Source organism: Aedes albopictus, chromosome 2 (genome assembly GCF_035046485.1).
Source record: "Aedes albopictus strain Foshan chromosome 2, AalbF5, whole genome shotgun sequence".
Taxonomy (NCBI): domain Eukaryota; kingdom Metazoa; phylum Arthropoda; class Insecta; order Diptera; family Culicidae; genus Aedes; species Aedes albopictus.
In genome coordinates this window covers 289,351,426-289,379,178 of record NC_085137.1, presented here as the reverse complement: position 1 = coordinate 289,379,178, position 27,753 = coordinate 289,351,426, and the positions used below count along the sequence as shown (strand labels likewise).

Genomic DNA, 27,753 nt, shown 5'->3' with positions numbered 1-27,753 from the left:
TTCGCTGAGTGTATACTACTCAGTAGAGAAGAGAGTGTAACGGAAGTAATGATTGAATCTGTGAATAAATAAAATAAATAAATAAATAAATAAAGAATCACACGCTTAAAGAGAAAAATTAAAGCTAACATAGGGCCATGATTGAACAACACAATCACAACGACGATCTACTAGTCCCTATACGAAGACGTTATCAGTAGGTCGGCTCTAGAGGCACGTTCTCCTCCATTCGGGAAATTTGTGCCAACGAAGACGTTAAGACGTAAGTGGTTTTGGGTTGTGGAGAAGCTGTTTATCTGGTGACGGGTTTTGAGCAGTGTAAGAAGAACTGAAATAGTGAGGTACGGTTTTCGATAAGGAAGTTTTGAGATTTTGTATTGATGAAGGTAAATGATGGATATGCGGTTAACGAAGACGTTAAGACGTAAGTGGTTTTGGGTTGTGGAGAAGCTGTTTATCTGGTGACGGGTTTTGAGCAGTGTAAGAAGAACTGAAATAGTGAGGTACGGTTTTCGATAAGGAAGTTTTGAGATTTTGTATTGATGAAGGTAAATGATGGATATGCGGTTGATGGAAGAGGTTTTTGGCCGATTTTCTTGGGGGACTACTGAAAAAAAAGGAACCATACTTCTGAAAGGTTACTTCTGAAAGGTGAGAAATGAAAAAGCTGAGTGTGTGGTGACGGGTTTCAATAGTGGGAGAAAAACCGTTATGTAGACTAGTGCTGTTTTTTTGACAAGGAGACTTTGCGATCTTTTGGTTGAAGAAAAAATCGGTGGTTCGAAGGATTTGCTGCAAACGTCGTAAGGATGAAGGATTTGGGTTAAGACTGGGTTGATGAAATTGAGTTGGCCGGTTCTGTGTGAAGGACTGGAAAAAGGAGAAAATCTTGTGCGGTCTGCTAATTGCTGAGAAGAGAGGGAAGTGAATGGTGGCGGTTTCAGCTTGTGATAGAAGGTGAAATAGCTTGATTTTAAGGAAAGCGAGCGGCGCTGATCACGGAAGCTGGATCGTGTGGTCGCAAACAAAATAGTGTTGGGTAGTATGTCGTTGTTCAGTTGGTAAATGGGGATGTGCATTTCGAGAGGATTGAATTAGAAATTCGGAAGAAACCAACGAGAGTAAGTCTGTAACTAACCAAGGTGCGGATGGTGAATTGCTGTAAGTCTGACTGATTTTTATGCGAATAAGGTTATCAACAACGACCCAGGTGGTAAGTTGCATAAAGGTATAATTGGGGTAAGTGGATTTGTTTTAAATTCATAATATATTGCTCAGTCAGAAAACAGTGATTTTTATTTTGTTCTTGTTTTTTTTTTTGTTTTGTCATCTTCCATCTAAGCAATGTCGTTTAAGTATTCTATTTTATTTTTTAATGATAATTCCTTAATACGTTCGTTAATCTATCAATTGAAAAACCATCTCAGCAAATATCGTTTATCGCAAGACATATATAAATTCAGAGAAAGACTGGTGGAATATATCAACTGTAACAAAGACTATTTTACGATAATTTGGGGCAATAACGTTGAAGTATATGTGGGTTTAATAAAGAAAGGAGAAAATGATGTGGAGATGGAAATTTTACAAGCTACGGCTGAATTGGTGGGAAGTTGTGTTAACATTTTTGATAATGAAGGCAACAAGTTCACAATACAACCGTATTCACAAGGAAGAAACTGTAATTTAGACCTGAATATCTATAAAATAATTGCAGAAGTTAAGTTCGGTAGTATGATACATTTGGAGGACCTAGGAACAGATGGTGTGACAGATTTAGTTGAACGATATACAGAGATACACGATAAAAAAATGAATAGAGTCATGTTGATACGAAATAAGACAGAAAAAGATTCAGTGGAAGAGGCGATCGTGCATCAACTATTTTGGAATGATGAACAAGAAAAGGTGATAATAAAGATGAAGGATGAGTTGCTTGAGATCAATGAAAGGGAAAATGACAGAATTAGAGGTAGCAATGCTTACTGGAAATCAGTAGCAAACATCTTGAAAAGAAACGTTATAATCGTGATCAAAGGTATTAAAAATAAACAGGTTGAATACAAAAACAAAGATAATAGGAAGGGAGATATCATATTGTGGATGGAGCAATCAGTTGAAGGCAATTTTGGTAGCGTATTAAAAATTGTGGATGAGAATAATGGTGTGTTATCTGAAAGTATGAATAGTGAAGGACGTAGAGATTTGGGAAAGGATTCCAGGAAACAAAATTTATTCAAAGCCATTTCTACGGATAGTAAGAAACAAAAAGAACAATTTGTTTTCATGAAGGAGTTCACTTCAAAGAGAGTGATCAAGATTAAGAAAATGTTAGGGGACGGAAACTGTTTGGTTTGGGCTTTACTTGATCAAGTCAATAGTGGCAAAGAAGTGCAAACTACATTACAAGAGGTAAAGGAAACAAGGAATCGGATTGCTGATTACATGGTTGAACATAGAGACAATTTTGAACCATATTTGGTAGAAAGTCTGGAGGAGAATGGCTTCAGTTCGTTTATTGAAGAAGTTAGAACGCTTGGCAATCATTTGGGACATGAATCGATGGTAGCATTCGGCAGATTGTATAACAGAGCAATAGAGGTATATCAAGAGGATGAGCCAATCATAAGAATAGGGAGTAATGACGGACATGAGGGAAACGCGATACGAGTATGGTATTGTGCATGTGGGAAGAGTAAAGTAAAAAATCATTATGATAGCGTTGCTGAGATTGGGGATCGTAATGAATCAGGAGGTTACGTCGAATATAGTGATGACAAGGATACTAATGAAGAGGAATCAGTAATTCAACGTCAAAGACTCAATAACTTAGATACAGATTCTATTGAGGGTAGTCAACAAGTTATGTTGGAACAGGCAGAAGTGATTCATCAGGGAAATTGTAAAAATATTGAAGAAAGAATCATTCAGAATACATCAGATGCTACAGCTGAAGTTGAAGGAAAAGATGCCATTACGCAACAGGGAGTAGATTCGGTTGAACACGAAAAAGTTGGAGTTAAATTTGTTAGATTTGGAACACTCAACGTTAGGGGTTGTATGAAGGCATTGAAGAGAGAAGAAATTAATGATGAATTGATGGATCATAATATCGATATCGCCGCACTACAAGAGGTGAATGTGTTGGGCAGTACTGTGGAGACTGAAGATTATAGATGGTTTATTGAGAGGAAGAAAAATAATAAAGCAAGAGGATTAGCATTCTTACTAAGAAAAGGAACGGGATTAGAATTAGGTGAGATCAGGAAAATAGGATCTTTCGCCATTTCTACAGCAGTGAAAATCAACCAGAAAGTTAAATTTATATTAATAAATGTACATTGTCCAAATAAGAAAGCATCCAATTTCTTTACCAGCTTGGGGAAAGAGATAGACAAAGATCATATCAAGAGGAAAATTATAATATTAGGTGACTGGAATGCTCAGATAGGTTCCGAAGTGATAGAAAAGGGATTTCACAAGCACGTCGGCAATAAGCTAGGATTTGAAAAATGCAACGAAAACGGAGAAGAGTTTAAGTTATTTCTAGAACTACATAGTTTGCAGAACGTATCCTCAAAAATAGGACAGAACACCGAAGTTACATGGAGGAGTGGGAATAGAGAAAGCCAAATTGATCATATAGTTAAAGCAGTATGTAGCGATGTGAGGATTAGGTTTATCCAAGGGTATTGGAGTATAGTAAGTACTGATCATCGACTCATAGTAATGGATGTGAAGCTGATCGATACTGTTTTAGCAAAAAGAACAAAACAAACTCACAAAGTATTAGACGCAAATGCTCTTAAATATGATGTTATTAGAGAAAAGTATCATGATGAGCTTAAAAAACATAAGCTAGTTGAAGAGTCAAATTTAGATGAGTGTTACGACGGGATCGCGAAAAAAATGAGAATTTCAGCAACGACTGCTTTGAGGACTTCAAAGATGCCATTGACGCCAAAAAGGAAAAGCGCATTGAACCGACTGAATAAAGCGTTGAAATTGTACAGAAAAAGGCCTTACATGATAACATACAAACATAAAGTAGAGAACAGGAAAGAAGAATATCAAAAAGCAATCAAACTACACGAGGAAAAAGTTATCAAAAATTTCTACAATGATTTAAATGACTTTGATGTTGGAGTGAGGATAAGGAAATCGTTTATGTTCTTGAAAAATTATGTTAAAAGGAAGTCATTTAAAAAAGCTGAGGTTACCACAAAAGTTTGGAATGATATATTAAAACAAAGTGCAGGGCCAGATATACAACTAGTAGAGCAACAGGATTTTTGTCCATTAACAGAGCCACCCACAGAAGAACAGATGAAACGAATAGTGCAAATGTCTTGTAACGGAAAATCACCAGGGGCAGATGGAGTTCGAATGGAACATGTTAAATTTGCTGATGAAGAAACATTCCAAAAGTTAGTACATATATGGAGAAGAATCTGGTTAGAAAATAGAATGCCCATAGAAATGACGAATTCGATACAAGTGCCTATACCCAAGATTTGTAATCCTAAATCGGCAGATGATTTTAGAAGAATTAGTTTATGTAACGTAGTTTACAAGCCGTATGCTAAGTGGTTAAGAGACAGACTAAAGGAATTTACCGGAGATCCGGGATTACATCAAGCTGCGTTTACCGAAGGGCGATCAACAGATGATCATGTGTTCGTAGCAAAAAGGGTGATGGATGAATACTGGAACGCAGGGAAGACTTTGTTTGTAGCATCGGTAGATATAAAGAAAGCTTTCGATAATGTGAGCTTGACAAAACTAAGGGACATTTTGAGAGATCTGGATGTTCCTACTCACATTATCGATAGGGTGCTTATTTGTGAAAAAGAGGATAGAGCTAAAATCAAATGGCAGGGACAGTACTCAGAGACAGTGAAGCGAGGAAAAGGGATAAAACAAGGGTGTCCGTTATCGCCATTTTTATTCAATCTAGTAATACAAAGTGTTTTGAAAAAAGTAGTAGAAAGGGTTCCAAACCTGACACTTTTGGAAATTGGAGTATTTGTAATACCAATTTTATTGGCTTTCGCGGACGACATCCTTATTATGGCAGAGGACCAGGGTAAAATGGAAGAAATCATTACAGCGCTAGAAGAAGTTTTACGAGAGGTAGGTTTAGAAATCAATAACCAGAAAAGTCAAATCCTAATAAGAATACCAAATGCCATAAATCCACCTCCAAAAACGATTGTTCTAAATGGAAAGGATTATGCAACTTGTGAATCTCTCATATATCTAGGAGTTAATCTAACTAGTACATTGAACAGGCCAGCTACCACTAGACAGAGATCGATTAATGCGGTTAAATCTGCCAAAAGTGTTGTACAATTTTGTAAAACATTTAAGCCTTCATGGGAAATCGGTAAAATTATTTATAAAACTGTCATCGCTCCAGCCATGCAATATGGTACAAAAGTGTCTACTATCACAAAACGAAGTCGCTTGCAATTAGCAAAATATGAGAAGCTTATTTTAAAGGATATATGGAATAACTGTAGAGACAAGAAGAGAAGGTTTAACATCAAAAAAGAACTGAATGGGAAAACCATTAATAGAAGAGTCAGGGTAGCCAGAATTAATTATTACGGTCATGTGATAAGAAGGCCCAATATGCATCCGTTAAAATCAGCGTATAAATTCAAATTTTGCTTCAAAAAGGAAGGCAGACCTAGTTTTACTTGGAAGGATTCATTGCGGCAGGATCTTAGGAGATACCGAGGGATGACACGACAAGATTGGAAAGAGTTAGCAAACGATAGAGAGAAACTAAAAAAGAAAGCAGAAGAAATTTACAAAGACAGCTGTAGTGAAATTTCAAGCGGAGAGGAAAGTGTGTAGAAAACACAGAAAAGAGACGTTAATCTAGACAGTATTTCAATTGTAAAAACATCTACACGACCAGTTTCAATAAATAGTCAGAATAAGGAAACATACTGTTAAAAGTTCCACTCATTATTGTTTGAAGATACTTAATATAGGATTATTCACTAATCATGGAAAGAAAGTATATGAAGCTACTGCGTCATGGTACAGGAATCAAAATCCCAAGACATGTGAGCGTACCTTTATTATCGGTTTATATCAGCAAAGGTAAGTCATTATTGAACGGTAAAATATTGTTGTAATTTGATGACATATATCTATTTATTCCTTTCACTGTTTATTTGACATAGCTTTTTACAATTTCCATTTTTATATTGTGGGGAGAACACTCACACACACCCACACATACACACGGGGAGGGGTAGCCTAAGGGAGTTAAAAGAACTGATGACCGGACTCAAGTTCGTGGAGTAGCCAGCCTTTTGTCATGAGATAGCAACTTTTGTTGACTACCGAAGGGATTCAGCAATTTTAACTCACCCTGCTACAACAAACCATCACGTAGATAATTCCCTACCGGAATTATTCTGCAGTCATAGGTAATCCTTGCGCTGATGGTGGGTACACATTTATCATCATCATCATCATCATCACGAAGACGTTAAGACGTAAGTATACGAAGACGTTAAGTAAGAAGATTGTCGTTGTGATTGCGTTGGTCAATAATGGCTCTATGATAATTTAATTTCCTTTTTCAGTTTCCTCCATTACACGCTTGCGATTCTTTCAATCGTTTTTTTTTATTACTACCGTTACTCCATTCTACTTTGAGCAGTATTCCATCAACCAAAAAAAGTAATTGTTTATATTGGTTTTGAGCAGCATACCCAATTAGACATAAAGACGTTAGGCATAATGACATTTAGCTAAATACGTGACGCATAAAGTATGTGAGTCATTAACCTCCCGTAACTCGCGCGGTTGACTACCTGCATCAGCACCACGCCAATGCTGAGTACAAAAAGCGAGATTTTTGCAACGTGTTGTACAAAATACAACAGCGCGATCGCACGAGGGTTATTACATTAAACATAACAGATGATGCTATGGTTAAAGGATATTAGGCATAATTGATGTTAAAAAATGTAAATTATGCCTAATGTCCCATTAAACCAGTCGTCAATTATGCATATCGTATTTATGCCTAACGTCGCTCACCCGTTTTGAGTATATGTTACGCTTGTTTAAATTCTGAGAAATTATTTAGATAAAGCCATACATTGTTGATTATGAAATCTTCTGGGTCGTGATGTAATTTCGCACGTTGAAATACATCAAGGCTCTGATGTACTAAAAATAATATCTTACCAAGCAGCAGCAGTTTGATGTCCTTCGCCGCCTGGATGCCGTCTTCCTTGAGGTTTCGCTCGATCAGGCGGCTTCGTGCTGCCGCTGCACGTTCTTCAGCCGACTGTGCGCACCCCATTATGCGGATTGCCTCCGTACAAAACGTCGTGGACGATTTGGTTGGTTCGGCCAGCAGCAGCTTGGCCGAAATCACAGATCAAACGAAAAAGTGGCAGAGATCACGCGACCGTCGTTTAGCGGTGTTATGGGCACCGTCGTCGTCTTCCTCGACCGGCTTATTCTAGGCAAACAGCGCGGCCTCTTACTACCTCCTCCGCTCTATTTTGTGCGAAGGATGATGCTTTCTTTTAGATTTATAGCTCTGACCGAGCAACACTATTCAACAGATTGAGCTTTCGTATCAGTCACACATTTGAACACCAATTCCGACAGATTCTTTGAGCGGAACCACCATCTCTATGCGCTAGAGAAACATCTTCACTATCAAACACACTTTTTTCCTCAAGCAGAACTAGCGCTCACGATGAACAACAGATATCAAACTGTAAAGAACGAGGCGTATGAGATTTTTATGATGCCTATCAAAACACACATCTTCTCTGGATATCGATCACTTTTATTGCGGCCAATATAACGGAATTACCACTTCAACTTCTTCAGTCATCAATAATGTGGATATCAAATGCTAGCTCTCCCACTAGTTACCTACATGCCCTATCATGGAGCACATGTTCTCAATAACAGCCAGCAGCCATGTCTAAGAAGTTCTATTGCAAACCCCAGGTTCACTTTCATTACTACGTGTACAAACAACATCCCAGACTCCTGATATATAGGCGTTTTATGACATGGCACTATTTCCTAGCTCCAGCAGCATCATCCATTGCTTTCATCTGGTTTCCCAGTACGGTATCTATACTGTTGTTGAACGTTAATGCAAACGATTCATCAGTCATTCGATACCAAAGCATACAATTCACAAATGGGTGGTGACAAAGATAAAACTTCAATCTCAGGATTTTTTTTTGTTTCCACTGATTTCGGCCATTACAAAACCAATAAGTACCTAACTTTTTTTGTGGTTTTATTATCTGATAACAGAAGTGCATGAACGTTGTCGCACTCGTAGGTAGGACAAATGTATGGAAACAGCAAGTATTGGCAGCAATTTTTGAGCTACCAGAAAGCTCCCAAATTCACAATTGAAAATTTTAGCTTCTAGTAGTTTTCTCAACAACAATCCTAGAGATGATGATTTTTTTGTGAAACTAAAGGAATACTTGGGAAAATTTTGAACAAGCAATAGTTTTGGTGAAATCCATTAGAGATTTCTACGACCTCTTTAACCAATTCAAGTGCTGTAGTTGATAGACTAAGACAAAATTCACAGATCCTTCCGGTTGCTCTATACGGCCATGAGACTTGGGCGCTGAAGGAAGTCGACCAGAGAGCGTTTGGGAACGTAAAGGGCTGCGTATAATAATAAAACCTCATACAATTAATTTTGGTTTTATGACGGTTCTAAGAACCTCACCTAGTCTAATTGGCTAAAAAATGTTACTAGGGAAGAAAACGATATCTGGAAACGTACAATATGGCAGTTTGCGGTTTAAGCGGGCCTAAGAGCATACAACATTCAGGGGGACTGGAAGCGATTTGACCATGACCGCGTCCACTGCAGAAAGATGATTCATTCGGCGTAAATTCAATGTAAGCTACAAAAATAGATGTTGTAGTCCACCAATTATTCAAGTAAGTGAAGGCCCCTGGTTGTCTGCTTAGCATTGAAACCTAACTGATGATTTTATTGGCTGATACTACACTTAGAAATGATAAATGAATCACCGAAGAACACGATGAAAAAGCTTAGCACATCCAGATTATATTTGAGATAGGTACGGCCATAACCTAATTATGTGTCGTCTGCCGATCTGGAGTGCATAACGACATACATAGAACTTTTGTTTCTCCCATCTGCGACTACCAACCGATTCACATTCTTGGATGGGCACTTGAAAGCACAGCATCACATCGTTAGGGATGACCTTGAGGAAGAACGACGCGAAGGCTTGTGTAGGTGTAGAAAGAGAGAGGTACAAATCTACCCTGCTTCTTCGCGGCGGAAATCAAACACACCGAGAGAGCGCGCCGCAATCAAAGCTAAGCGGGGAAGAACACCGGCACCGAAAGCTGTGCCGCCCGTGCTGATGAGTAAGACATTTCATCTTGTTATCGAATCAGAAGCCAGAAGTGTAAAATAATCGTTTTCCCACTCTATCGGTGCCTCTCATCTCGGTCGGTACGAAAAAGTTTACAGCCTGTCAGACGCGGCCACCCTTACATGCAAACGCCCAACGGAAGCGGGTGGAAACTCTCACAACACCCACACAGCTTCCAGCGACCCCCTCATCCTATTCCCATGTTTCTGAGATTCCCACCGTTCACCGCTTGGAACAGTGGAGCCACATGGTTTGTAGTGGTATTTGTAGCATCATGTACGAGCGGGTGCTCCGTGGTCATTCCACTGGATGCTGGTGCTGGCCTCTTAAAATCACACCCCATCCTACCTTGTATTAGCGAATAGATGAACTTTCAGCACGGTAAGTAAAGCGTTACATGCTGAGTTTGTCAGATTCGTAATTTAAACAAGAAATTGGGTCGATCCGAAATGGCTTAAGATACAAACGAAACCCATTGATTGTTCTACGTTCACGACGTAGAAATAATTAGATTAGGATTAGAAGTTATCATCTTTGAAATTCCAATCTCGACAAAACCTTCCCACTTTCTCCTAGAAAAGGAATCCGCTCGTAAAACGTTTCGCTGACCGCAGCAGGAGAATGGGCCTGAGTGCTGACGTACCGCCTTAAAACAGCTCCAATTATTTACACCGTAAATTTTCCATATCGTCGTCACCACCGTACCGTCGCGTCGGCCAGCCGGAGCAGCAGGAGAATTGAGAAGGCAGACGCGACCGAAACCGAGAATCGAGAAATAAAGGGAAGTGATTCATCTACCAGCAAACTACCAAGCTTGCAACGCACGTTGATATTCAGTGTTTGCATGAAGGGGGTTGTTGGCAAAACAGTAGCGGAACAGTGGTTCCCAGGCAAAAAATCGTAACTAGTCAAGGGGACCTACATTGGAGTGTTCGGCATTCATTAAATGTTATCCTCCTACTCAAGTGCCACAAAGCCGCAGCGTGCAATTTTCTTTCCAAAAAAAACAATGACAGCTGAACAGCAGCTTATTCAGCCAAAATTTTCAAATCAAGCTTATCAGCGGCTTAATTATCTTTTGTACAGCTATAATGTTGGTTGGGTTACTGTACGATTCCGTTATTGTAAATTTGTTTTGTTTGTTTTGTTTAGAGCTTCTTGTAAATTTTCCTTGGACATACATTTTGTTTTCAAAAAATCTTAGTTTTTTTTTGCGTAACCAGCAAAAGTTTTAATATCTCTCTGAATTCTCACTAGGGAAATGTCCAATAATAGTACCCAAGTAACCAGTAAGCATTTAAAATAGCATTCCTTCAGCATTATAGTAGCCTTTACGACAAGGCGTTTAATGCTAATTAGCCGTATATGCACCTATAGTGCTACCTTACAGCAGGTTTTGGTAAAATAACGGGCTGTCTTAGTGCTATCCCTTCAGGAACGTCGTGACGAAATGTCAAAGAAGCGTAACGCCTCGTCGGCAAAAAAAAAAACAAAAATAGATTGACGTCTGCTTCTCGTTCTCTCAAGCCTGCTTCCCCGTTTCATCGTCCTTCCATATTCCAGCCGGTGCTAGGTGGTACTTTTTTGCTGATTTTTGTAGTGATGTAGGTTTGAACTTACGATCCGGAGATTGATGAATCGTATCCACCGACGAACCGACGTGACAGCTAGAACAAAAAAAATCAAATTTGTTGTCCCCGACGCCATGATGAAAAATAGCCGAACACTACCGCCTCCTCTACAACGGTTCGCGTTGTTTTGATAGCTTGACTCCATATTCATATAGGAAAAGGTTCGCGCCTGAGCTGAGTTGACAGAAGCGTTCGCTCGCTTTGCTGGTCGACCGTTAAATTTAGGGGGGACACTTTTGAAACACCACTGTCACGTCGGTTCGTCGGTGTCGTATCTGCTTCTGATTCTGTTGCTCTTGATCCACGATGCTAAAGCTGGTCCGGTGGCGTGCGTTGAATTAATCGCCAATATAAAGAATGATTCGATAACAGCTTCAGATTCAACATCCAAAACTTGTTGAGATATTTCATTGTGGTAGAGCATATTATGATCCCTTCTTTTAAATATCTGTGGAATATGATTCTTTCCTCCCTCTTTCAAACAATCCTTTGATCCACCAAAGCATCCACCTATTCGGCACACATTTTGCGACGAAATGATAAATACTTGGTGATTTTTTGATGGACTAGTTCCCAATCCAGTCCAGCTGCAGTAATGTTTTCTTTGGTGCTTTTTGATGAGTAAGGGAAAATGAAGAAACAAATAAGATGCACAAATTTGTAAACAGAAGCATAGGCTCTGTAAGAGAGAGACAGTATGTGTTGCCAAATGCGTAACATATCTCCCAACCTTTTTGCTCCTAGCATTTAAAGAGCAGTTGAAAAGCATTCTGATTGCTCCCAAGTGAAAACACTTCAAGCAGTTGAAATGCTAATTAACAGCCAAAAGCTTTTGAGCAGCACAGCTTATGCTAACTCAAGGCAGTTATGCATTCGAACTGCTTATGTAGGGCAGCAAGCAGTTTAAATGCATAATACGGGCTGATACACGGCTTATTCAAATGCTTAGTGGTTACCTGGGTATGGTCGGGCGGCCGCACAGGAAAAAATGCAGATAAAAATATCTGGGTGTATATCATGGTTTGTCTGTAATTACCTTAAGATTTTTACTTTATTACTCTGTGTATTCCAAAGTAAAATGGTTGAAATTGTGCTATTTGAGTTCATGCAAATTTAGAGATGTTTCAAATCACGGTAATGGCTGGATAATTCGCACAATACAGATCATATTGAGATCACTAGCATCTGCCCAGCAACTCTTATCCCTAGCTCCGTGTGCCGGCCGGGCTGCGCGAAACCTTAGGGAAGATCGGATAACCCCGGTGGGAATTTTGGTCGTAGCCGTAGGCACACGGAGGGAGGGGAGGATGTTGCTTCGCAAATCTAAGCATCTGTTCTCCAGGAAAAGCATCTCACAACAGCATCTGATCCCCACGTGAGGCAGCTGATCGGAAAGTAGAAGGTTGGTGTCGGCCCTACGAGCCAGCCGTAAAAACAATTGTAACGGGAAACCATATACAGAATAATACGAACTGGGACCAACGGCAACGACCCCAGCGAACAAAAAGGACTTGCGATTGGAAACTCGGTACATGGAAACGCCTATCTCTCGACTTAATTGGCAGCACCCGCATACTCGCCGATCTACTGAAAGACTGCGGGTTCGGCATCGTAACGCTGCAGGAGGTGTGTTGGACAGGATCCATGGTGCGAACATTAAGAGATAATCATACTATCTACCAGAGCTGCGGAAGCGGACGTAAGCTGGGAACAGCTTTTATCGTGATGGGCTGCTGACGAACGAAAATGGCCATACTTTTTCCAACGCAGCCGTCTTTATCGTTACACCTGGAAATCACCACAGCAGACAGAATCGCAAATCGACCACGTTCTGATTGACGAACGGCACTTTTTAGACATTATCAGCGTTCTTCTTCTGATCGTGCTCGCTGCATCCGTCGCCTAGCCCGTAGGCGGGCGCGGCGCAGGTCCGCAATCGCGTCGGTTCACCAGCTTAGGCATGGTCGCATCACACGCACGTGAGAGCACCGCTACCAGCTCGTCGTCGTCTAAACCAAGTATGTTTCGCTCACGGCGGAGCGCCTCCCTAAATACCCCTTCTTCGAAGAATGATGTCTAGCCGCCTCTTCCTCTACCCGCTGCCTGCTGTTGTTGTAGTCGATACTGTAGCGAACCGCCACAGGAAGAGCGAAACGGATTTGCCGACGAGATTACGCTCGAAGTCTATGGTGAAACGATCGAGGAGGTAATGTTGACTACCAACCACTCGATCAAGGTTGTGGAGGCGTGGATGCGGTCCAGGAAACTGGAGCTGGCTCACCACAAGACAGAGGTGACGGTTGTTAACAACCTGAAGTCGGAGCAGCAGACGGAGATCAGTGTAGGAGAGTGCACTATCCTGTCAAAGCGCTCCGTCAAACACTTGGGCGTGATGATCGACGATAAGCTTACCTTCGGTAGCCACGTCGATTATGCCTGTAAAAGAGCCTCCACAGCTATTGCGGCACTGTCCCGGATGATGTCCAATAGCTCAGCGGTGTACGCCAGTAAGCGCAAGCTTCTGGCTAGTGTTGCTACGTCCATACTTAGGTATGGCGGCCCGGCGTGGGGCACCGCGCTAAGTACTAAATGCTACCGACGGAAGCTGGAAAGTACTTACAGGCTTATGTGCCTGAGGGTTGCGAGCGCGTACCGTACCGTGTCACACGACGTTCTCTGTGTCATTACTGGTATGGTGCCTGTCAGCATTCTTATCAGTGAGGACATGGAGTGCTTCGAAATGCGCGGCACAAGAGGCATTACGCAGGACTGCCAGGATAGCCTCTATGGTCAAATGGCAGCGCGCGTGGGACAGTTCCACCAAAGGAAGGTGGACCCATAGGTTGATACCGAGGTTAGAAAGTTGGATGAACAGGCGCCATGGAGAAGTTACATTCCACCTGACACAGGTCGTAGGTCATGGATGCTTCCGACAGTATCTACACCGTTTCGGGCATGCGGATTCTCCCGAATTCCCAGTGTGCAATGGTTTAGAGGAAACGGCGGAACACATTTTGCTCATGTGCCCGCGTTTTCGCACAATGCGTGACAGCACGCTTGCCACATGCGGGGAGGATACAACTCCGGACAATTTGGTCCAGAGGATGTGTAGTAGGGTGGCTCAAGCTTGTATGGCAAAACCACATGTCAAAAAGTTCGATGGGCCCCCTTCTCATTTCGTTCTATATGACGCCACGATGCTCTGGCCAAATTTTCAGCTAAATCCGTTAACATTGGGGCGGTGCTAAACACGCTTGAAGTTTGTATGGGAGTTTATATAAGAAAACATCGTTTTTTGCAGTTTTCTTCTGAGGGGTTCCAATTTCCCTTAAAACACGTAATCAATCCTATAGAAATATAGCCTAGGATATGCCGAAAAACTTTGTCGAAGACCGCTACGTGATCAGATACTTGCGAAAAAAGCTATAGCCTAGACAATACGGGCCCATTTAATGAGATTTTATTGCTATTGTTATTCCTTTACATGTTAAATGTTAAGCACCACCAGATGGTCTGCGTGTAATATCTTTTCCTACAAGCTTCGGATGACTTTGCGGTCTTCGACAAAGTTTTTCAGCACATGTGAGACTATAGTTCAATACAATCGGTTATGTGTTTTAAGTAAAAATAGTGCCCCTCATGAGAAAATTGCTAAAACCGATGTTTTCCCATATAAACTCCCATACAAAATTCAAATGAGTTTAGCACCGCCCAAATGTTAACGGATTTAGCTGAAAATTTGACCAGAGCATCGTGGCGTCATATGGAACGAAATGAGAATGGGGCCCATCGAACTTTTTGACATGTGATATTTTGAGCCACGCTAATGTGTAGGGATGAGTTTGGCAGGAACGCCGTTTCAACGGCTATCACCCATATCGTCTAGGAGCTACAGAGGAGGTGGCGCGTGGACTCGGAGAATGGCTAGTTCAGATGCAGTACAAGAGGTGGTCCAGGGGTTCGGAGTCGGCTTCGTAGGTCATACCGGTGCCCTGCGTCGAGATCGGTGGTTGGATCCGAGCCCGCGGATGGAAAGGGGTCCCCGGCAAGGGTCGGTGCAGGTGGAGACCCTGTTGTCAGCAACCTTCTGGTGCAGCTGATACGGCCTGGGTGGTAGTGATACCCTTGCCTTCAGCAGGTCAGATCGGGTTTCACGTGGGCATCAGTTCTTGATGTCTGCCAAGCAGTTATGCGCGGGCGGGGTTGACGACAGCTGGTCGACAACGGACGATCTTCACCGTGCGGCATATCCTCCAGAAATGCCGTAAATGCCAGGTCCCAACGCATCACCTGTTCATCCACTTCAAAGTGGCATACGACAGTATCTATCGCACAGAGCTATGGAATCATGGACGAAAACGGCTTTCCTAGGAGTCTGACTAGACTGATTGAAGCAACAATAGACGGTGTGAAAAAGTGCGTAAAGATTTCGGGGAACTAACCAGTTTATTCGAATCTCGCCGGAAACTATGGCAAGATGACGAACTCTCATGCCTACTCTTAAATCACGCTGGATAGTGTAAAGCCACGAGCCGGGCTCAACCGCCGAGGTATGATTTTCAGAAAAACTGGTCAATTTGTGTGCTTTGCGAACGACATGGACAGTATCGCCAGAACAATTGGAACGGTGGCAGAACTGTACTGTTCATCTGAAACGCGAGGCATCGGGGGTGATCAAGAATGGAGAGCGGCATCCATAAACCGAGTGTTATGGCGTACTGTTGATGATAGAAGCCTGTGTCCACAATAATCGGGACACCGGACTACGGCTATAGCACTGCACTGCAACGAATACTTTAAAATTGCTTTAGTTTGGCCTGATGAAATCTTATTTCACCTGCAACATTTCATGTGAATAAGTGCCGTACATTTTGTTGTAGCAGTGAAGCAGTTGAACGTGCGCAAGTGAATTTTGAAAAACATGGCTTGAGAACCTCTGCTGTAGTGCGTGCGAAAAGCGTGAACGTGTGAAAGTATTTATGAACGGTCATATTTTCTCATTATGATAGATTGATCATTAGTAAATGATCAGCCCTGGAGCTGGAGTGATTAGAACTCGGATTTCTCACTACAATAAATCTAAAATGGCACGGAACATTTGCCACTGTGCTCTAATTAGGCGGTCATAAATTTTGCTCTTGATACATGTGAGACGATATCATTATTTTGAAATTATATATTTTTTTGCATTTTGTACCAACAATAGTTAATTAGGAATGACCTAAATTTCTAATCATGTTGATGCAGGTAATCGTCACCCAATATAGCACTGAAACATTGTATACAGAAGCGAAATTCTACACCCCATCCTGCTAGCTAACAGATACAATCTAGTCGAAATCATTGCCGGAATAAATAGAGATCCATCCGCCGTTAGCCGACTCCCAGTGGAGAACCGCATCACAAAAGGGCTAAAAATAACCCCGTTCGAATGTTCCAGCCAGCAGCCAGTCAGTGTCTGTATTGGGGCTTCACACACATTTAGTAAAGGCCGCTGTAAAAGGCCATGAGCAACAGTAAAACAATCTCCGTAGACGTCAGTAAGCATGGCAACTGAAAGTGCCAGACCAGACTATACAGAGAAGCACGGCTGCATCACAACAACAGCAGTAACAGTCCGTGATGATTGATTTTTCCAGTAGCATTTTCCTGGCAAGCACCGTGTAGCGATGCTTATCAATGGAAATTAGAACGAAACAACCTGGACAGTGAGATATCGGGTGGGGATCGGATGGGGATGTAATTGGATACTGTGAAATTAGAAATCGTTAGAACGATACAGAACAGGATGGAGGAGTTTTGAGCTATGGCTTTAACAGTTTAGAAGCATATTAATCATGTCATCGACAAATTGTGGGGTGGAAGGATTAAACAATAATAATTATCTTAATTACTGACCACACCTTTTGTACAATATTAAGTAGGTGGATTCGGCTACAACATTTGCATATATCAGAAGGTGAGCGAATAAGAATAATACCTCTTCTCTATACATACATTTCATACTATGAAATAGTCATCAAGAGCACCAGAAACAATTAATACAACCTTTTTAACGTTTGCCGTTTACCGATTACGGAGCTACGATTCACATTCTCATTCATCTGCCGGGTACGCCATACAACAACTTTTTACGGGTATGGCAATCCCAAAAATTTCACTTATGATTGCCTCCGAAATAACAATATTCAAATTTTTTGCACGTTCTTTGCCAAAAAATTGTTTTTGCAATGAGAAATGCATTTAGCATTCATGTAGCAATGTGTCATTACGTGAACATGGTTTTGTTAAAAACAAGCGGAAAAACTGAAATCCAAAAACCACAATTTTTTAAGAAAGCGGTGGATTTAGATATTCACTTTTCCTTTTTTTTTTCGATGTTTCAATCATGATGTCGATGTGCGCGACATGAAAACTAGCCAAAGCTGTCATTCCAAATATTTTATTTCATCATTCAGCTTATAGCAAGAACTCATGTATGATCATTTTGAAATTTGTGATTTTACATTTTTAATTCAGTTATTTTGTATAAATCTAGTATCATTCGATGAATAACAAGTAGGTATAAAATTCCAAACCCATATTTTGCTTTAAAAAAAAATAAACGATAGGCATTAGACTACTAACTCCATCCAAAACAAAGAGAACTCCTATTGCAATATCAAACTATTACTAACATTCAAAAGCATTCTTTGTCATACAGATATACATCGACTAGCCCAAATTATACCACCCAGAAACCAACAGCACCCAAACACCGCCCTGTTGCATACATTCAGTAGGGGAGACTGAGGAGACTTGATCCCTGGGGAGACTTGTTCCCCCCATATTTTCTCGGAATCAAAAACAGTTTTCTTCTAGCATATTTTTTCCAAAACTACATCTTGACAGACGACAATGTTTTGGTTACAATTGATTTTGATTGTACATTGCATTATTTTTTAATGGCTGATGGTTTGTTTTCAGTCCTTCAGAAATCTTTTAGGCGATTCCGAAAAATCTCAATAACTTTGTAAAAATTGAACCAAATCGTGTCAAAATTTAACAGCACATAGTGTAAATAAAACACTATCAAACGTATTTATTCAAATAGGGCTGTTTTATAAATATTTTAATTAATGCAGCTTGGTATATACAACAGTGGCATGGGGAGACTTGATCCCTCGAGGATTAAACACACATTATACATGTGAAAAATAAAATTGTATTCGGAAGCCTCTATTTACTGGGAATTCTAGTCTATTTAATGATAAAACTTGTTAGATAATTATTATTTTATTACACAACATAAAAAGAGGGATCAAGTCTCCCCATTTTCAAAATACTGCATAACCTTAACAATTTAAGGAAATCTTATAATTTCAAATTCACCATATTCATCAAAAATACAAGAAAACTTGAAATGAAAATGAAATGGAAGCTTCTAGAGTTATTTTCCCTTTAAATTAACTATGTGCTCAAAAGGGGATCAATTGTGGCCCATTTTTGAAAAATACATCATAAAACATGCCTCCATAAAAACACAGTTTTGAAAACTTTAACAATAATTTAAAGTCTTTCTGTTGTGTATAAACTTGCAAGAGATGTTTACCGTCCATTCTGTATGAAAAACGGATCAAGTTTTGTGTTTTTCTTGAAGTTACAGGCAAATTAAGAAAAAGGGATCAAGTCTCCCCAGTCTCCCCTAGAGAGAGCAGAGACCAATTCCGGCGGTTGGTGACAGTTTGTGTTCTTAGATTGCCCACCATGACCCCGCATGTGGGCGTTGTACCACAACGACAACGACGACGACGGGCGGAAACATAAAAAGGAAGTTTTACGTTCGGTATGAAAACAACGCCATGAAACGGGAAGCACGAACGTCATGTCGTTACCGGTCCTCAAACAGAGCAGCAGATATGTACTGGCAGTGGGAACTAGGAACAAAAAATGTCCTAGCCAGTGCGCTGCTGGCGGCTGCTGCTAGTCCAACGTGCTGGCCGAATGTACATTGCATAAATTAAGGAGAACACGATGCGGCCTATGTCCGCCGGTAGTGGTCATGTGATTAGCAATTAAAATTTCGTTACATACGGATGAGGTCCGCCCGACGTCGATTCCCCGGAAGGATCAATTCCTCCAAGTATCAATAAAACAAGGCAATCAGAATACATAGTTTACGCAGATTCATCGAGTTATGTACCAAGACTTCAAGGTATGCAAAAAACTTCGTGGGCCATAGAATGACCATAAACATTGTAAACTCTTTGGATGAAATTCTGAAGCAGCTCTTAATTATAGCGAATGGGTGACAAAACGTCGAAAGACGTTTTTGAGATTTTGTATGTTTTGTATGTGTTATGCAGTATTGTCCGTCAGTTAGGGTGCCTGTACCAGTTATCGCACTACCTAAGGAAAACTATTTCTACAAAAATAAGAAGAAGACCGACGAATGTCATCGATATGTCAAATGATGCACTAGTTGTCAAGCTTTACAGGAAAAATGTAGAAACTGAGCCAAATTTAATTTAACCCTAAAAGGGATACCTGGGGTCTATTTGTCCCCAGGCGCCTTTCAGAGCTCGTCTTTGATGGAACACACTCAGCGAGGTGACGAAACTGAGGCCATGAAGGCATCCCTTTTAGGGTTAAGTATTTATTACGGCGTGTGCCAATGATACGAACCCTGTACCAGTTATGGACACATTTGTTAATTTGGGTTCCACTTCGCACTATTTACATGCATTCCTTATGGGGTTAGCCATAACTGGTACACTATGGCGAAATAGGGTGCAAGGAAGCCGAAAAGTTAAGGAAAATTATTTATTTCTATCATAATTTGAGCAAATTGTGAAGTTTGAATGATTGCAACCATCTTTTGTGAACGTGATCTGTTGTTCACGATTTTTTTCTTGTTGTTTTTCATCATTAAAGGTTGAAAATAAACTATGGCGAATTTGAGGTACTATAGCCATAACTGGTACACTGAGCCTAGTTGATTACAACCTTCTACAACTCACCACCAGAGAGACAGCATGATCCTGTTGGTAGTCTGAGAGAGATGGCGATACGGTAGATCCACCAAGATGGAAGGATGACGAGTTGATTTACGGGGACACACGAACATTGTCTCGTTATCGCGGGTCGCTGCGCCAGACTAATCATTTTTATTTTCTTTCATGTAAAGATTTTTATGCAATTCAGTATCGTAATTTCTATATTATATAACTCATTTTGGTATTATAATGGCAAATTTTTCTGAACTGGTTCATTATGCAACTGAAATAAGTTGCATAATGAAAAATAGTTGTATAATGTTCATAATGCAACTCATTTGAGTTGCATTATGAACATTATGCAACTCAAATGGGTTGCATTATGAAAAAATCATTGCATAAAATTTTGTATGAAACTCGTTGCAAAACTCGACTTTTTCAGCACTCTTCGTATTTATCCAACTCGGCAAGCCTCGTTGGATAAATGTACGACTCGTGCTGAAAAAATCAACTTTTTGCAACTCGTCACATAAATAACTATTAAGTTTAGTCTAAAGTTTATAATAGCTCATTATATTAGTCATAAATGATCAAAATTTCATTTCATTCGGTTCATTTATTCCGGAGATATAACAGCTCAAAGTTGGCTATCGAATTATTGTACCTTTTCTAGAATCTTTCTAACTTCACATAGAAAAGCTCGATCATTTCCAAAATTGGATCACTGATACACAACTAGTAGATGAACTTACAGTAAAAATTTGAATATTTGATGCCCTTTTCAAAAAGTTACAGCTAGTTGAACATATTTGGAAAAGTGTAAATTTTACCTGTCCCAGTTATTTTGAGTATCCCCTGAAGATAGCTGTGTAGTGTCGGTAGCGGTTGTCTTAATTGGCTAAGAATAACACTACGAACCACCTGTTCCGGTAGTAAAAGTCCCCTAAACAGGTGACCCCTAATTCATGATGTGATGCGGCTATATGCTGACCGTGCTTAGGAATGAATGGCTAGTGGGGTCTAATGAAAACCTAACCGCTAACGGAACCTGTGGAGTACTAGGGCGCCCTTCCACAGTTTTTTGCCTTTACTGCGCTAACCAGAACAATGGTGCAGTGGACCTTGTGTTTCTCCGAGACAATCAGCTGCCCTTCTTTTGTCTCACTTGAGGCTAAATAAGGACGTGGTTACGAAGATGTTGTTAATTAGTTTGAATTTTCATATATCAGCCATTCCATAGAAAAATTATGTAGTGCAACTCCGATTATCGTGAAACTTGGAGGGTTTGTAGAGTATCGAAAATAATTAGACCCGCATTTTTTTATTTTACCATTAGGGTGACCAATTTTAAAATAGAGTGGTGTTAAAGTTTTGAAAAACTAAAAATTTTCAAAAAAAAAAATCATAACTTTTGAATTAGCTAACCGATTTAAAACTTCTTATTTTTGTTTGAAAGCTATTGAGGTCGAGTTTACAGGAAACATATGTTGAATGAGCTAAATTGTGTTTTTGTGCAAAAAATATGCAAATATATTAATTTTTCACGTTTCCAATGATGTCGAGACCAAAGAGGTACTCTGGTTTTATATTTTTATCGGAAAATTCAGCAAATTTGGCGTAACATATCAAAAAATCAGAGATGTATTTTTGTAAAACTAAAATAATTGTATATTTTTTTTGCACATAAACACAATTTGGCCCCATCGTATTTTTTCTGAAAATTCGAATTCAAAAGCTTTCAAACAAAAAAAAGAAGTTTTAATTCGGTCAACCGGTTAAAAAGTTATGACTTTTTGAAAAAAAAATAGTTTTTAAAAACCTTGATTTTTAAGACCACCCTATCTGAAAATTGGTCACCCTAATGACGAAATAAAAAAATACGGGTGTAATTTTTTTCTAAGAACTACGAACCTACCAAGTTTCACGGCAATCGGAGTTGCACTATATCGTCTTTCTATGGAATGGCTGATATATGGTTATACAATTTACACAGCGTATTCTGCGTATTTGTATTTTGTATTTGTATTTGTATTTAAAATAATTCATCTGACATGTTAGTCTTAATGAATAAAATTAATTAAAATTACATACAATTAAACGACATTTACACAGATTTAGCGAAAAGTCTTGTCGGTTCATTAAAAACGAAGAATCCCTCCACATCTGTAAAAGCATGAATACACGCTGAGAAGGACTCGTTGTAGCCATACTCGGTCCGGTGGAAAGTTGGTTGCAGTAACGTCGAATTTCGAAGAGGTATGGTCGGAACCCGGAAGTTTAATGAAGGAAGTAACGCTGGAGCATCGATTTCACTATTAAGTAGTTTTGCTACAAGTAGCGACTGCTGTACTTTTCGCCGTCGCTCCAAGGTCGCCAACCCCAGTAGTCGGCATCTGTCTGGATATGGTGGCAAGTTATCAGGATCTCTCCCAGGCAAACTTCTCAAGGCTAAGCGGATGAACTGTCTCTGAATTCGTTGAATTCTTAGGCTCCACGTGACTTGGTACGGATGCCATACCGTCTTACCCCGCGAACACGTTTTAATACGACACTTTTTAATTCGTACCCCGCTTATTCGACACATGTCGAATTAAAAAGTGTTCAAATGTCACACCGATGTACACTGTAAATTCAAAACAGTTTGATATTTGCGCTTATACTCGCACCCGCAGCAGCTCCTCTTGCAGCCGCTAATTCCGGAAGTTCTGAGTTGGTGCTTTTCGACACCCAAACCGCCTGGAGACCAACCGGAATGAACTGAGGATGGTAACAATCGTAGAAAGAATGAGCTTTTCATTCGCACCACCGCAATATTTGTTGAATTTATGTTTCATAACAAATCCGGAAATCAAAACAAAAACAAAAATAGAGACGCATTTTCAAAATTGGGCGCACTAGTGCACAGTAAAGAGATTTCCAACAATGGGGGTCATAAAAATCCTTGGCTACTGTGGAAATGAAGCCTAACTGACGCAATGCCTTCGATATTATTTCAGAACGATGAAGATCGAAAGTCATTTTGGCATCCAAACGAACACCTAGGTCTGTCAGACTAGTCACTCTGTTCAGGGGATCTCCTTCAATATAATATCGAAAACCAATCGGCTGTACTGTGCGGTGGAAAGTAATCACCTGACATTTGTCCACGCTAATAGTCAGCTTATTTCTACGGCACCAATCTGCGAAAAGTGTCAGCGAGTTCTGTAGATGTCTGCAATCATGTAACGCACCACAATATACAGCTTCAGATCATCCGCATAGATCAGCTTCAATCCTTCGTCCAAAACCAAAGCAGCATCATTAAAGAATATAATGAAAAGCAACGGTCCAAGATTGCTTCCTTTCGGAACTCCGGACTTGTTGGGAAACGATGGTGATAGACAGCCGTCGATCTTCATTCGAAGCTCTCGTCCTGTAAGGTATGAGTCCAACCAAGACACCAAATGTGAAGCGACACCGAGGCGAGATAACTTTCGTAGAAGTATTCCGTGGTCAATTTTATCAAACGCAGACTTCAAGTCGGTGTAAATAGCGTCCACCTGTGCATTTGCTTCCATCCTCCTCAAACACTTTGATGTGAAGGTCAGCAAGTTGGTAGTGACCGATCGATTTGGCATGAAGCCATGTTGTTCAATGGAGATATAGCTTTTTGTGGCATCAAAGATGATTCCACATACTATTATCTCAAACAGTTTGAAGACAGCTGACAAGCTAGTGATTCCCCGATAGTTTGCGACATTATGGCGATTACCACGTTTGAAAACAGGTGTCATATACTATTGTTTCCATATGCGCGGGAATTTGGCCTGCTGGAGTGAGCGATTGAAAATATCGATGGAATGCACGCGGTTAAAAAAAACTACGATCCCTACACGTTCAGGGAAACTGGAGGAACATCGCCCAAGACCGATGGTTAGGTACTTTGTAACCAACAATATCAAGGTAACTATCAAAGCAAAGCATATGTACAGAATCTCAAAATTGGCTATTTTATATGAAAATCGACGAAAAAAAACTCTTGCCCAAGCACGTTGAAAATTTAACGTTGGTCAGGTGCGACATTACATTTTCATCACACATAATGGTTCACATTTTCCAAACCATTATTTGTGATGTGTTCAGATGTTGTTCACCATGAAGAGGTGTCCCAAAAAGGTTTAGTTTGCATTCATGAATAAATCTACTTGAAATTTGACCTGTATGTCGAACCCTGGGCATCATTTATCAACAAAAAAACACTGAAATTTCGGCTCTTCTTTCGCCAATAGAAAAATAAAAATCAGTCAGGACACTACATAGATGATCCGATTATAGGACATGCTGGATGGATTAATACGTTTTCTCAAAGCAAGCAGCCAAAATTTCTCGAGAAATACTATCCATTAATCTTCTAGCGCTCCCAGTCCAACTTAAGAAATAACGCTTGTCGCACTTAAAGGATAACGCTCAAAAATTTATCCGGAAGTACTTTTGAAATTGCTTTTAAAATAGTATTCCACAATACTTTGCCTCATGAACTCCAACGGATATTGACAACAAACTTGACAATAAATAATCCCAAAAAATCTTGGGGCAGTGAAATGCTCTACAAGTTCAATTACAGATTCCATTCAAAATCATCTAGATATTTATGCACGAAACCATGGTTTGACATTCTTGTCAACCATGATGAAAATATTTAACTTAACCCTCTTGACCCTCTGCTGATTCTTTCCAATGAAGTTTTCGAAGAAGACATCAAATGTGGTGCATACTTTCCATCAGTTTACGTTATTCATGGGATCAATAATACTAGTGAAAGTTCCTCCAAATTCTTCCGTTACTTCACTAAGAATCTTTTAAATCTATGTTTCACCAAAAAAATCTTTCTGAAATTTCTTCAGATGTGTACCTCTTGATATGATCTTTTTGTTATAATATGTGTATGGAGTAGTCCATGAATTTTAACAATGTATCATTTAATGAAAGGAATCTTGTCAAAAAATCCATTTAAAGCGTTTCCGTTTGCAAAAGAATAGGTAGTCTGATTATGAATTTCAACTGAAATGATATCTCCCGTAACTGTTCCAGGAAGAAAGGAATAATCTATACATATAACGTTCATTTAATCGATTGTATTGCACGACCTCCATTGTATGCCAGAAATGCATGATGTTCTGATCAACAGGCCACATTGTTTTCGAACCATCTATATTGCTACTATTTTCCAATGACATACAATTATGATTCCACAACTCTGAAATCTGGCATCTAAAATTGAAATGCTTAAAACACCCTTTTGATTAAGACAAGAATGATTCCATCCCCACAGCTTATATTTCGAAGCGTAGGATAACGTGAAATACGATATCACTGCAGTGGGACTGTTTCAAATAAGCCTGTTTTCCAACATTGTGGAAATTCCACCGGAGTCGGTGTGTACATCGCAGATCTCCCAAGAGCACACAAGTTAATCGATAATCAGTTTTGCTCGTACAAATAACCGCCAGATCTCTCGGGTAGCAACTCCGATTTCAAACCAATAAAACACGTCATTTTTGCGCACAGTGCTAACGTTTAGGCTACTTTGAGATGATGACGACGGAGACGAAGACGACGACGTTCGCCGTTCGTTCACGATGAAGCGTGGAAAGGAAAAATCAATACCAACGTGTATGAGCCGACCGAATAAGTAGCAGAAAATCAGACAGGATCAGGCTGGCTGTGTGTATGTAGTTAGGTACGTAGCGGTGAAAGTCAAGCATCAAGGAAAATCCAACAACCACAGCAGAGCGTGGTGGAGACTGGGTAATACAGCGCCCGTTAGTGCCAAGGAAGCTGAAGTGGTGTTCCGTCAACGTCTGCCACCCGCAATGTGCCTCTCGAGGGGTGGTGGTGGCGGTGGATGATAGCACAATATGGGCACATAAATATCCTGGGAATTGCCAATCTCACGACTTTTCACTGACACCGTGAGAACGTTTAGCATCCTTTTGCACACTAGCAAATGTATGAGTTATCCTTGAAACATGGGTCTTCCGCCATAACGTGATTTTCACATCCAACCTGGCAAGCTTTTCCAGTTACAAATTTTCGCCACCTTTGCACCTTGAACACTTTTCCTTCTCACTTTTCTTTTTCTGCACAAACACTTGCTCGTATCCGGGATGAGAGATCGATTTCGCGCAAACTTTTCACCGTCGAATTCACCGATTTTCACAACTCTGCATGCCGAATTTCACTCTCTGCCGTTTCCCAACAACTTCTGCTACACAGCCGTGCACAATTTTGCCCCTTTCAATGCAGATTTTGCACAAAATCTAGAAATTTTCCTGGGTCATGCAGAATTTTCCGAACACCATAAGACACGAGAGAAAACTAAAACAAAACTGGAGCCGCCCTAAAAAGCTCGCCTTACTGAATGAGAACTTGTTAACAGAGGAAAGCCGAGAGTCCGTCGCCAGCAACGAACGCACACTAGTGGAAGCGCACCCACCTGCGCTTCCACCATGGGAGAAAATGAGAACAAGGGAGAACAGCACCGGAATAACCTATACTGTATTCGTACGCCAGGGCGCGATCTGGAGAACAAACATTAAAATAAAATCCACCTAGGCGAGGTGAACTAACAACGCGGCTGTGGCGGTTAACCATCCCGATTAGGAGCAAATAACAAAATTAAAAAAAAAAAAAACAAAAAAGCAACAACAACTTGTTTACGGTAGATAACAGATTTATAATAACAGCATTACAGGTATACCTCGATTAAGTGGACCCTCGTTTTGATGTACTTCGATTTTATTTATGTACATTTTTTTAATTGTATCATTTTCAATATTCAATCAGTTTGAATCTTGCGATTTCTCTCATGATGATTTATAATGCAGGGGTTCTCAGCCTTGTGACACGCGGAGCACTTCAATAAATTGTTTTGAAGAGCACCTAAAATAGAGCCAAAGCATACTTCATGATATACTTAGTTCTATATATTTACCTTAATCTCATGCTTCCCTTTATGACTTAATTTTTTTTATAAATATCTCTGGCTTTGTGATGATCACGATGAGCGGAGTATATGGGGTGATTTTTCGGCGATATTTTTTTACAGATTCCTTAGCAATGATAACATTTTTTGCGGATGCATGCAAACTGTTCATTCGCCAGACTTTTCCTCAAAGTTTTCAAACAATCTTTTTAAACATTTCTTATGACTTTCTCACTGAGAATTGTATTCTATTCCTGATATTTTTGGTAGATACCTGCTGCACTGGCGTAGCCACGGGGGGGGGGGGGGGGTGTTAGGGTTAACCAAACAACCCCCCCCCCCCCCCACCACTGACCACCCAGAGCCAAAATTTGTGGATCAAATTTTCAGTACAAAGCGCTTTACGACGACAAATTTTTTCGGCTGCGCCGCTATTTTCAAACTATAAACACAATTGCTCATTACTATTTACAAAATGTAAGTGTCATTCACCGTTCAAAACCCCTCCCAGAGACAATTTCTGGCTACGCCACTGACCTGCTGATTGAATTCCAAAATTTGTAGCAAATTCCATAAAAAGGTCAATGTAATACTTCGGCAGATTACTGACAAGATGTGAGATAAATTATTTCTAGTGCTGTCATGGTAGAATCAGAGCTAGTTAGTCGAGGTTCCCCGATTTCAGCGTCCTTTCACGTGTGCATTCCCAAATATGAATTACTGGAGGAATATTTGAAGGAACCGCTTGA

At 40.2% G+C, this 27,753-nt stretch overlaps 1 protein-coding gene across 9 annotated transcripts in view; it reads right to left on the bottom strand.

Moving 5' to 3' along the window:
• The window catches only part of LOC109411098 (G protein alpha o subunit), a 289,726-nt gene that overhangs the window by 221,883 nt on the left and 40,090 nt on the right, over positions 1-27,753 (bottom strand). The window contains exons 1-2 of one of the 9 annotated variants that reach the window (XM_062852043.1): positions 26,086-26,429; positions 7,216-7,757 (exon numbers count right to left, since the gene is read on the bottom strand). The exons of 5 other annotated variants lie outside the window; for them this stretch is intronic. In XM_062852043.1, the coding sequence (XP_062708027.1) occupies positions 7,216-7,333 (118 nt within the window). In that variant the 5' untranslated portion in view covers positions 7,334-7,757; positions 26,086-26,429. Of the gene's footprint in view, positions 1-7,215; positions 7,758-26,085; positions 26,430-27,753 lie in introns of those variants that run through there. 3 more of the 9 variants (XM_062852044.1, XM_062852046.1, XM_062852045.1) reach the window with 3 other exon arrangements.